At 36.9% G+C, this 13,244-nt stretch overlaps 1 protein-coding gene across 1 annotated transcript in view; it reads right to left on the bottom strand.

Moving 5' to 3' along the window:
• The window catches only part of GABPA (GA binding protein transcription factor, alpha subunit 60kDa), a gene marked incomplete at its 3' end in the record, with an annotated part of 11,683 nt that extends 621 nt beyond the window's left edge, over nt 1–11,062 (bottom strand). The window contains exons 1-6 of the mRNA XM_010131739.1: nt 10,986–11,062; nt 9,583–9,727; nt 8,668–8,752; nt 4,449–4,694; nt 1,525–1,719; nt 708–764 (exon numbers count right to left, since the gene is read on the bottom strand). Coding sequence (XP_010130041.1) covers nt 708–764; nt 1,525–1,719; nt 4,449–4,694; nt 8,668–8,752; nt 9,583–9,727; nt 10,986–11,062 — 805 coding nt within the window. The remainder of the gene's footprint in view (nt 1–707; nt 765–1,524; nt 1,720–4,448; nt 4,695–8,667; nt 8,753–9,582; nt 9,728–10,985) is intronic.
• Between the last annotated feature and the right edge of the window lie 2,182 nt (nt 11,063–13,244).

Below are 13,244 nucleotides of genomic sequence, written 5' to 3'. Positions count from 1 at the left end.
CTACAGTCACTGTACGACCCTCCACACATGCTATTTGAACAGCAATTAAATACCCTTCTATTCTTCTATTGCAATGGTATAAGAGGAGGCAAATGCCCCACTCTAGGTGGCTTTAATTAGACACAGACCAAGGATGTAATACATGGTCTATCTATTTAACATATAAGCTGCTTAAAAGTCTTCTGAAAATTTATTCATTTTAACAATTTATGACACTTCTTCAGCTGGAAGAATGAGTTTCAAATAACTGGAAAGTTACTTTAATGCATTTTTTCTAGTATTGCCTTCTAAGCAAGTCCTCTCAAACACTCCCACTCAGTTTTTGGAAATGCTTTCTTTTGAAATCATAACATTCTAATTTGTCTATTCATTAGTGCAGTATATAACCTAAAATCCCAAACAACTCAAGACCTCAAATATGTATCCTAGACAGCTTATTTCAAGAGAGTGGAAAACCTACTATCTAAAATGAAAGTCAGAAACTTTCACAGTTCAGGTCACACATCTCCTTTCAGCCAGCAACATAATATTGAGAAAACCAAAGTTTTGCTTCAAAGTTTAAAATATGCCTTCCTCCTCTCACCAGGAAAAAACACTTTCTCAGGTAATTTTCTAAATATTGTACTATTTCAGTGTTGTAACCAAAGTACAATGCTATACCTGCAAACAGTTAATTGTGCAAATTAACTGCTCGCAGAAGTACTTACGCTGATCAATAGTAACAGTTGCTATTTCCCCAGAGTGTTCTTGGCTAGCCAACACATCTGCAAATTAAAAGGAAAAAAAAAAAAAGTATTTATTTAAACCACAAATTTCAAGTCACCTGACTTTCATACAGGAAAGAAGTAAAAATTTGCTATCAGTTTGCAAGAGACACGCGTAGCTCATGATCTTATGAGTAGACACATGTAATGTCTGTCATTCAAATTTTAGAAATAAAGATGTATATGGGGAATTTCAAGGTATCTTATACATTCTCCATCTCCTAAACCATGTAAATAAAGATGGAAAGTTCTTAGTCTGCCAAGTCACATCCAAGAATGGTAAATCTGAAATGCACATATACATTATTGTATTACACACAAAAAATACATCACGTATCAGTTGTGTACAATATACAGATTTCATTGACTATGCTTAATAACCTTCACTTCTGTATGACACAGAGATATATATTAAATAACTCACAATTGATATTTAATTATAAAACCGTCAAATTCAGATGAACAAACTAAAAATCTGTATTAAAACAAAGGAGGAATCATCAGTCACTGCTTCCTCCCTATTTGTTATGAAGTTTGATGAAAGACTTGTCAACAGTGTTTAGCATGCAGACGTTTCACAACAGCAGATATTCTCACTAATACCTCCTGTTATCTTGAATTGATGCCCTCATTTTTACTGCAAATATTAAGCAGAGGAAAAAACTGCTCGCAATTTGTTTCAACTTGAAAGAAAGAAAGAAAGAAAGAGAAGTAGGGGAGGGGGAGTAAGTAAAGCCAGTTACAGAAAAATCTCCCATACACTTTCGAAGAAGCTCCAAATGGCTCCAGAGGATTTCTCCCCGTGGGACACGCTGGAAGAATTCTTCTTGACTGAGGCTGCAGAGCTCTTGCCCAGGAATGCTGAGTGCGCTGAGGTCAATGTCAGACATGCTGAACTCCTTTATCACCCACACCACCCAGTGGAGCACCTGGTCTACTGACCACTGCACTGGATCTGGGAAAAGAGAATGAAAACTGTAAATTATCTCATTATACACAGGAAAGCTGACTCCTTTTAAAACAACAAATGGGATTTTCTTTAGCCCAAGTTTTTACATCAGAACTATGCTCAACATCTCTCAAACACAGAAAATAATTATTTCTCTTTTTCCATAGGTCTTTAGTTTAAAAAAAAAAAAAAAAAAAAAGTCTTTCCCATACCAGGATGCTCTTCCCCAAATACGTCGATCACCATGTGATTACGATGAACTACCACACTGTAAACTCATTCACATTATCCCAGTTTCTAAACTATTTAAAATCACCATCATACTGAGTTTGGCTGGGATGGAGTTAATTTTATTTACAGCAGCCCACATAGTCCTGTGTTTTAGGCTGGTGACCAAAACAGTGTTGGTAACATACTGATGTTTTAGTTACTGCTAAGCAGTACTTGCATAGTCAAGGTGTGACTGAAGACAGGGGGGTGGAACATGACAAGTGTATTAAGAACTAATGAAAGCAATGCTTTCTAAGTCTACAAACGTTATCTAGGAGCCACAAATTCCATTTGGCTTAATAAAGGACATTTTCCACTGAAGCTACCAGAAACCAGGAAAAGTAATCCTTTGGGAAAAGCCACACCAAAAGGGTTTGGATTTTCAAAAATGTTATCAGCAGTGAATCATCAAAAAGCTGGTAATTTGTTCTCTTTCACAGAAAATAATCTGCAAGGTAACATGAATTATTACTTTCCCTAACCAGTTCAGTGATTTCCAAGCTTTCTGCTCCTCCCTTTTCAGGCTTTATTTCTCATACCAATTCATATTTTCCTTATTCCTAGAGACACCTGCAAGCATACCAAATTTTTGGATTCTATTAGCAGAAATATCTTTAACAGCGAAGAACTTTTTATCTCTAGTGAAACCCACCAAAACATAACAAAAGGGAAAGCCACATTTGAAAGACCTCCTAAAAGCTTATTTTCCATTTGCAGCAAGACAGACAAACCTATAAAGATTTAAGAATGAGATGCTGAAGCACTGCTTTTCCGGATGCTGATTACTGACTGACTGGACTTGACTTTTAATAACAACATACCCTGTATTTTGAAAAGATTCAAGGAATTATTTCACATGAATAATTTCACAGAACCGGGCCTCACAACTCTTTGAAGGAAAACGGCCTCTTTTTTTTACTTTTTAAGACTTATGTTTATAAATGCTGGGGGGGAAAAAAAAGCAAGCCTTTTTTGAAGGATACGTAAGAATATTAAGAACATTCTTTATTCTCAGAAATTTCTATCTCTACCATAATGTAGAACTTAGTGGTGCCTTATTTCAACCCAAGGCCCCACAACACTGACAACTCAGATAATATTTAGAATTTAATTCTTTCTAGGAAGGCACATTTTTTCTGATATCAAGACAACACTATTATTCTTAATACAGAGATGTCTACCATAACAAACTAGTACAGTTTTCCTAGAAAACCTGCACTCCCATGACTCAAAAGAACTTTCAAAGTCACAGCTGTGGGTTATAGGGTTTTCTTAAAGCAACAACATTATTAAAGTTTATTAAAAACATTATTCAATATAACGACATTATATTGGTTGTATATATGTTGTTTAACAACATTAAAGGTTTTAAGAAACTTTCTTCTTACATTAATGGGAGAGCATGCTGAAAAATATCAATCTGCTCCTGATAAAGCCTCCCTTTCCCTGCCCCTTCCCCCCTTCTGGGTCAAATCAGTCTGATTATCAACAGACACGATGAAAACTATTTTGGAAGTGCTTGTGAATGAGAACAACAAAAAGGCATGAAAAAGCCATTGCTTTAGTTACCAAAACTACATTCAAAATATTGGCAAGCTACAGGTCCTTGCGAAGTCCTGTGACTTCACCGGAATTCTTAAAATACTTCCAAATATTCCACTTGCCAAATATGTTCCAGGTCTGCTTAGATACTACAGCTTCATGTGCTGCATATACCTTCACAGTACATTTCTGCAAGTGAAAACAAGCAACTCAGCTGGATAATCTCCTAAGGGTGACACAGGGATAAACCCCACAGTTTCAGTTCAGTTCTAAGCAGGCATTCAGAGATGCCTTTTCTAAACTAACATTAAATTAGCAGCCAGCTTAGTAACTACATAAATTCAAAAGACATTATGATCTACCAGAATGTTTGTATCCAGTTCTGAATCATCTTTCTCCAGTATGTTGAAGTCAAGCATGGTTTTCCATGCAAAATCTGATCTAACACCATACTCAGCATCCTATAAGCTATGAACAATTTGTTTCACTATCTTTAGAGGCAACCACCACCAAGTACTGAGTCTCATTCAAATTCAGACACTCATCTAAAAGAGCTTTATCACTAACATATGCATTTGTAAGGAGGGGAGGAAGAAGAAAACTGCTTTCTAAAAACTGCAATGACAAGAAGGTTATGAAGCAAAAAGCACTATTTTGATACAACTATTATGACCACTGATTCTACTTATCTTTATCCCTGTCTTATACAGAAATCTGCATTGTACTTACACATATCATAAGAAATCCCCTCTGAGGTACTGGAGCACTTACATGAGAATTCATTTTGATTATATAATTAATCAAAGAACACCAATCCCCCAAACGAACAAAAGAACCCAGGCCCAACCTGAACACAAGTGCGCATGCACGCGCACACACACACGCACACACACACACACACACACAGAGTCAGGTATTATTACCATAGGGTATCCCAAGGCGCTCCTGCTCCTTCCGGTAGCCTTCCAATGCTGCAGCCCATCGTGTCACTTGTTCAGAGGTTTCATCTGAAATTGTTGTAATATGTTTTGTTCCATCCAAAGTTATCACTTGAGCTTCCTCAACAAGGTGAGCTTCAGCCTCTGCATGATGAGCATCTGGATCAATCACCACCTCCACAGTCTCCACAGGCTTCACAATTTCAAGGATGTTTAACTTGGGTTCTATCCCTAAGTATAGAAAGAACAAACGCAAAACTTGAAGACAGCAATACAAATATGACAAAAACATTGTTTTAAAGGTTTCTGATTAATAGGTGTTAGCATAATTAGGAAAGAAGCATGACATAAAAGCATCATCAGATTTCAGCAAGCGACCTAAATCAGGACGTATTATTCTATTACACAGGATATACTTTAGTAAGGTGAATACAAAGCTGTCCTTTTTTCCTCCCCCAGTATTACAGCTTCCATTCCTATTTAGGTGATCCATTTCGCGTATCTTGAACAGAACATTCAGCATGTGGACATGAAGAACAAGTATTTTGGTCTGTAAGAAATACACCAAACCAAAGAAAAAAAAGCAAACAAAAAACCCCAGAACAAGCACCCACCTCTTGCCCCCAAACAACAGGCATTTCCTTCAGCCTTTATAGTATTTCCCTGATTATCTCTGGGGTCCAGGACTTAACATTTTCTTTCAATACTCAGCAAGAGCCAGTGCATCTAACAGCAAGATGAAAAAAACTAGAAGATTCTTCATGTTTTAACTTTCATTAGCTATGCATGTTTTGGTTTTATGTCTGTCATTTAAGATACCAGACCACAGAGGTGGAAGATTGCCTGTATCTGTTCTGCAGCAATAAAGAACATGTTCACTGATCCTGCTAATGCTTTGTATTATCACCTTCTTGGTCGTCTTCTGAGAAGGAATTTTGTTGAACTGGTGCCTCAACAGATTTCTGACACTGTATACAAGATTTTTCTTGTCATTATAATATGCTAAACAGAAAACAATTCTTTCAATTTTTGTGATGTATAATTTTCATTATAACAACAACTAATAACCACACTTCTTTAAGAGATTTGTATCAAATATATTTGCACATTAAAAAAAAAATTGTAAAATTTTATTTTATTATGACTTGGAAATCCTTGCCTACAGTTGGGCAGTTAAAAGTAGGATTCACAGAACATTACAGAGCCAGAATAACGTCAGTATCTTGTGCCATGAGGTATTATATAGTGTCCCTTCTGTCTAATCTATATCAAAGATGGATGTGAGATGGCAGGTTCTGTAGGTGACGGCCTTAAAAGCTAAAACCACAATCAATCCATTCACAGTTTTTCAGGGAAAAATCGAGTACTTACCTGTAGTACAAGAACAAACCAAGTCTTTCAGACAAGTATTCCTCCAGACTTTAAAAGGAAATCAGCTTGAGAAAAATATTAGAAAGGGAACACTACAAAGACCGTAAGCACAACATGCAGCAACATGAAATTAAGAAAGTGAAAATAGGTGTAGACAGCTAGTAAGCAGCTCATTAGATGAAGAAGCAAACACAAAGAAAATGTAAACAAGTACCTTACTTAGGAGACTAAGTCTTTTATCTAGGCCATCTAAGATTAACATGCACAGCGCAGGCTTGTTTTAAAGTTGGATAGAAATGGGTAAGAGAAAACACTAAGGGTTAAGGTTCTATTTTTGATCTTCAGAAAAGAAAGTAAAGAAAAAAGGCTCTAGAGAGGAACAGTTCACTACTGCTCAACAAAATAATGCACTGTCTGTCAAATAACTACATGTCAAAGGAACCATGAACCTACTGCTTTATCCATAATGTAAACATGGAGATCAAAGTGATAAGTCTGTAGAGGAATCAGCTTGTAAGTAAAAATGTAAAATGCTGTGAAGTAACACACTGCCACCTAACCTACTGGAATGTTAAATCAGCGTTAATTCACTGGCTTTGTTCGCATCTCTTCTCACACCTCTCCCTTAACCTGCTGCATAAGAAAACAGATGTCCAGTTTTTCTTGGACAGCACGTAAGTTGTGGAACACAATGCGACAATGTCACACACCCCAAAAGTATAAACTGGTACAAAAAGTACAAAAATTGAAGGATACAAGCCCCTTCACTCGTAATTGTCTGAAGTTAGAGAATATAGTGGGATTAAGACACACCTACAGGCAACCTGTTTTTTTTTTCCCCCTTGAAAAGTCTATTATTAACCAGAGTCTTGCCAGAGGCTTAGTTCAGAGCTGCATTCAAAATTGCTGTTCTGACAATGACAGGAAAACTATATACATTTCCATTATTCAAACCAGAAGAAAGGAGTTAAGGCAAGGTGGAGACACAGAAAGGTCTTTCCAGTAAAAAGAATAAACAGGACCACTCTTTTTATCTTCTGTAACTTACACTAAGATACCTTTGTATGAAATGCTATAAAAGAACTACGATGGACTGTATTTCAGCTGGTGTTTATTCCTTTGAATTGCAGACAGATAATCAAAATTTGACAGAACACTTGAACTGACACAACAGCTTTTCTCTAAAGAAATAAGACAGTCCAATCCATCACAAGGATTAGCATCGCTGGTTACTGCTAGCTGAATTCTATATATTATACAAGTTGGGGAAAAAAAAAATAAGTAAATCAAGAAGTTTTCAATACCTCATCCATACAAGAAAAATATGCAGATGGCATAAGATGTTCTTCCCCTCTAGCTCAAAGGGGCACTGCAGTCAGAGCAACGGGCCCATTTTGCTGTTCGTGATCCAAATATCACCCTTTTATTACTTACATCCATGCTGTTTGTTTTCTGATATTCTGTCCTGCTGTATTTTACTTGCATTCAACAGACAGATTTCTTATGAGTTGTCTAAGTGTCAAATATCATGGTCTGAAAAACAACACTGAGGATTATTCTGAAGTTATATAAAAGTACTTAATACAGAGATGTTTGTTTTAAGAAGAGAGAGAAAGAGAGGAGAAAAAAACAAAAAAAGAAGCAGCAGATCCTTGTGCTATACGGTCATGCACCTCAGTTTTACATTAGAGACAAAAATAAAACTCCACATGCAGGAAGAAGATGGAAGATAATAGTTAAGATATTTATCGCTTGCATCCTTTTGAAAATGGAAATCTGAGCACTGCACACTTCAAGTTACTGGGCATGAATTAAAAGCAGTTATTCTAGTTCTCTTAAGGACGTTTCTCATCTATTTTTAATCCCCATTACATATGGGGAACTGAGGATTCAATCTAGCACTAGTCACCTGACACTCAGCTTGAAATGCAAATTGTCAGTCTTATTTAACAGTGTTAATACAAAACAGAAGAGCTTTCTTCTGTCTAATCTACACTGAAGCCAGAAAAACAAAACAAAACATGCTTCCCAAATCGAAACAGATAATCAAAGATACCCTGCTCAGGCAGGAACTTGTCACTGTTTGAAAATATGGCAATAAACACCTGCAGCTGTTCCCAGAGCCCAACGTGAATGCTGTCTAGACTGAGTGGTGGCAGTCCTTTCACTCAAGACATGTGGAGGGGGCAAAAGACAACAGGACGAAAAGCAAAGCCATGAAGTTACTAATTCTAGAGGATTCAACAAGGGGAAATCCTGTTATACCTGCTAATGCAAATACCTATACACCTGGTTAATACTTCTCTGTCACAACAGTTTACTCTGACTTCTCATCCGAAGAAACTGAACAATAGGGATTCCAGCCTTTCACACCAATTTTCAGTTAGCTACGCATATTCCCATAATTGAATATTTCATGAGGTACACAAGCTCACTTGCCTCACAAAGATGAGACTGTCTCCAACCTAGACAACAATCTTCTGCCTGCTTGGTCTGGTATGAGTAACCACTCACCCTTAATGAAAGGCTCATACTGTAACTGTCATTATCTGGTCCAGGTTTGTTTGGATTTTGTGGTGTGCTTTTTTTTTTTTTTTTCTCAGAAATTGATATGAAGATACTATAAAGAACAATTCAAATAGAATCAGTCCATTACATTTATTTTAATTACTACTTATAACCACAGAACACAATGAAAGAGACATTCTGAAGCTATGTGACCATTCAGTGATTTACTCAATCTTACACCTAGAAATAATGGGGCATTAGGTTTGCTCGCAAGAAATCCTACAATAATAATTTGTCTCTACAACAGACAAATGTAACTGCTTACCTTGCCTAGATATTACTTGCACGCTGAGTTGGACTGTTCCATCTGTTTTTACTCCTTGATCAAAAAGGCTACGATCTGGGTCCAGCTTGATAAAAGCAAAAACAATTAAAAATACATATTAGTCTTCACAGTTATAAGATTCTCCTTTAAACTTCAGAAACATTTGGTGTCTGAGCAAATTTTTTAAAGAAGCGTGCAAATATTTTTAGTACTGTGTAGACACAGTACATCACAGCAAGAATTTGAAACTCGCCACTATGTTCTGCTTAAGGTAGTTTCACTTACAGGGATATTTTTTACCTAAAAAAACCCAATGCAATACCTGGAAGCACTCTCACTTTGTGAAAAGCAGCTACAGTTCCTTTTCTTTTTTTTAACACCTTCATAAAAATTCTTGTCTTTAAAGCAGTATTTTCCCTGTTATTTACAGAGAAGCCACAGATACATGATTGTAACTACAAAAAAACCATTCAGCTAAACACAATGTGGAACAGTTATACTGTCTAACGTGTGGTGATGCCTGTAAAAATGCACCTGAACGGTATAAAAACCTCGCTTTATTCAAAACAAGATTAGCCATGGAAGTTCAGACAGCAACAAATGACGTGGGCTACCTCAAGAGAAGATTGTATTGTCGTTGCCCTCATTCTTCTGTCAGCTGCAAGGTGGTAATTTTTTGCTTTCTTATCCTCACCTCAGGAACCCCAAAAGTATTTTGATTTTATTCACACCAAATTAACGTATACATATTAAATGGTTTGATGATGATGATGAACCTGACATAAAATAAAACTCTTAATTGCAATTAATATACCAAACAAAGCATGAAATCTATGAACAATGGAAGAAGGGAGGAAGTATGTAAAATGCTTCTCCATTAAGAGAGGTTCAATCTTTCATAGCCTTTCAACTTACCTGGATATCTTGCAGGCATATCTCATGAGCATCCAAGGAACACTGCAGTCTGGGTTCCAGCAACTTCTTAAGATTTCCAATTGGTTCATTGATGTCAATAGCTTGACTCACAAATTGTGCTGTGGTGTAAGTTTGCTCAACGATGCTTAAATATCAAATGAATACAACAAATCATTACCTACATGTCAATACAGGAGGCATTGGAAAGCTTAAACAAGTTAGAATTAAATTACACAAAAGGTAATACTGACTCCGAAATCTTAATAACATACAGAAAAACTCTTAGCTTGGTAGAGGGTGAATTACTAAATTTGGTCCCATTGATTTCACAGTTGCACAAGTCTTTTTTTTACCATGTTGCTGTTAAAAAGCTAGGTGAAACACCAAGATTATTTTCAGATCACCATTTTCAAAAGATTAAGTCATGATTAGTGTATTATACATCATTAACTTGCATGTAGAGTAAACTAATTCTCTTTGCCTTGCCTAGACTGTATTTAAAAGACATTCAAGTAGAAAACAGTTCTCCAAACCAGGTTCTTAGAGAGCAGCAGGTCACCTACTGGCCTCAACTATTTCTATCCAACACGTTAACTGCCTTTCTGTGCTTTCAAAAACAGTTGTAAAAATTAGGAGGGAAGCACAGGGAAGTAAAAAAACCAGGTTGAGGTAATTAAGGCAAAGGATATCAGACTTGGGTATCTACAGTTTCAACAGCCCTCACAATGATACAGTCAATAGATATAGAACATAATTTCTGCTCTGTTAAAAACAAATTACTCCACATAACCGTAAAGCAATGGACTGGAGAAACTGAAAGGTTCATCTCAACTACAGAAGGAAACACTTAAGTTTAAATGTTTGCAGCATGTACATGTATACATATTCCTGCAGACATGAAAGTAGGGGAAGGGAGCTACTAAGAACGCAGCCAGAGATAAACAAAATGGTTTGGGATTTAAGCAATTAAGATTGAAGAGCATGATAGCACTATACTTGTTTCCAATAGTGGCTACAGCTCCCCTTGAAGAACACCACCATTTAATCATATAAGAAACAGAAAAACTGAAAAAAGCACAAGCAAAACTAAGAACTTCGTATCCAGCAAGAAAACTGAAGATCTGTGGAAACAATCAACAGTGGGATTACAAAGATCATACTGAGTCCCGAGTCCATACTGAGTGATCCATACACTCCTGCCATCTTAAAGTTACTTCTTTCACCTAGCTAGAAAACACTTATTTCATAACCATGGCCATCTCTGAAGCACTACACAACACCCAATGATAAACCTGAATAACCAAACTTAGTGTGTGCAGCCGCAAAACTGAAACAAATTAAAGAAAACAAATAAATAAATGAATTGCAGCCTAAGGACCCCAAAAAGCCTAGACAATACATACCTTTCTTCAGTGCATTCCTGTTTCTCAGTTCCATCAATTTCTATTTCTATCAGCTCCTCTGCCTCTCTCTTAGTCATGGCTAAAATGTCTTAAGAATGGACCTACGAACAGAAAAGAATTTTTTTGGTAAGTCTCAGACCAACAAAACTAGATAATGGATTGTGTCCAATCAAACATTTTTTAAACCAAGTACCAGGATAGCTTTTTAAATACAGGAATTCACCCCAAAAAATTAAGCCAAAAGCTAATACAAATTTCACAAAATAAGTGACAACACCCGTTTCTCAAACAAATGCTCTAGCGGCAAATCCAGGGCTACAAACGGATGTTAGTGCAGAGCCCAAAACCTGATTTTCTTGGAGACATCAGAATTTACTGAACAGTTTTGCTACGGACCAGCTACAGCTTTCAGTAACTGGTTGCAAAGAACTTCTGAAAATTCTTTGAAAGTCCTGTGTATTTTGTTGTCTGGATTCAGCTACATACTGCTTTCCTAGCAAGGCTGAAAGATACTGCTTATGATTTTAAGCAGCATTTAACATAAAATGCTGCTAGCAGGAAGCTAGACAGATGAACCATTATTACCTCATAGGTAAATAAACTCAACAACAAAATGTTTACTGATTGTCCCATCTTTCCACCCATCCCTCTCATAGGTGATCACTTGATATGTGTCTAATGAATGCATCTTGTTGAGTCCCGAACTAATGTGGTATGCTAGCAATTAAAAGGAAGGCTATTCTGCAGTGGCAATGAGAATATCATTACAGATTTTCATGCCCTGTAGCATATGGGACCCCACTGGAGTGTAAGGAGGAAAGAATTAAATCATTTGGCCTGTAAAGGCATAGTTTCTATAATTTTATCATGTTTCACTAACTTTTCCATACCTTGTAAGTATGATATACCTATGATAAAGAACTGGGTCAAATGATATTAACAGTTTAAAATAAATAACACCACCAACTCACAGGAAAAAGTGTAGGAATTAGAAGTACGCGGAGGGGGGGGCAATCACAGTAGGAAAAGCAAAATACGCTACTATTTAAATAACCGCAATAGAAGAGATCAGCAAGGTTTCCATCCTGGAATCGTTCTTTCCCAGGGACTACTCTACCCCAAACCCAACTCTTAGTATGAGAATTCATTAATGACAAGTTAATAAGGGAACTCATTAAACTTTAAAACTTCTCAAAAGGAATAGTAACCAATCAAGTTGTACAGCTATCACAGAAAAGGTTTAAAGAAATTTTAACTACTCATTATCTCTTTCCAAAACAATTACGTAAAATTAGCTTTTAAGAAATCAAGTGCTGCGATATCAAACTGTAAGAAGACAGCAGGGCTAGACAGAAAGTAAGCGGCACCTCATTAATACCTCAGCACTAGAAGCAAAACCAGAATCTGTTCTGCTCACAGACCCGGCTGTGAAAATCCCCTAACTGCCAGGGTAGCATCCACGGAACAGGGCCCTGGGAGTCCGGTTCCTGTACCACTTAATCCTGTATACCACCTTCACGATAAAAGGGGAAGAATGAACTACCACTTCTGAAGAATGCAGACAAGCGTAACTAAATGTCTGAAAGAACTGACACCTGCATGGTTAAGGTGCTCTGGTTGACTGCTAAAAGATTTTTCAAGATTAAAGTCCCTTCCTGGAAACTCCCAAAGAAGCTAACTAGTATCATAAAAAAGGGAGGAAATTCTTTCCTGAATTGGCAGTCAGATTAAAAACACAAACTAACAAGGGCAATTCTTTTTGTTTGTCTGGGGGTTTTTTGTTTGGTTGGTTTCGTTTTTGATTTTTTTTTTCTTTTTGATGCCTGAGGTCACAAAAGGGGTTAGGCTAGTATTTCTGTTCCTTGACATATTCCTAAGTTAGTTACTGAAAAAACTGTGATTGGTTTCCGGCAGAAAATATTCAATACAGGTAAATGCAAAGTGATGCACAATGAATAAATATATCTGAAGTCCTTGCGGACCGGATTCCAAACTTGCAGCTGAACTAGTAACTGTAGACTCGCTCTTCAAAGGCAGTTTGCAGTTGCATCCCGCAGGCTCTACTACATCTCTGGTTACCCAGGGGAAGTAGGAGAGGAGAGCACAGGCAAAGAGAGCAGGTACAGAAAGAGGACGAAAGATGGTTCCATCGAGCACAGATGGAAGAATGGGAGATGACACATGGAAAGAGGAAGAAAAAAAACATTATGGAAACATGTAAAGTCATTAATGGTTCGGAGAAACTTAATGGGAAAAAAT

This window comes from Buceros rhinoceros, unplaced genomic scaffold (assembly GCF_000710305.1).
Source record: "Buceros rhinoceros silvestris isolate BGI_N320 unplaced genomic scaffold, ASM71030v1 scaffold36652, whole genome shotgun sequence".
In the NCBI taxonomy this organism is placed as follows: domain Eukaryota; kingdom Metazoa; phylum Chordata; class Aves; order Bucerotiformes; family Bucerotidae; genus Buceros; species Buceros rhinoceros.
This window is presented reverse-complemented; position numbering and strand designations above follow the sequence as displayed.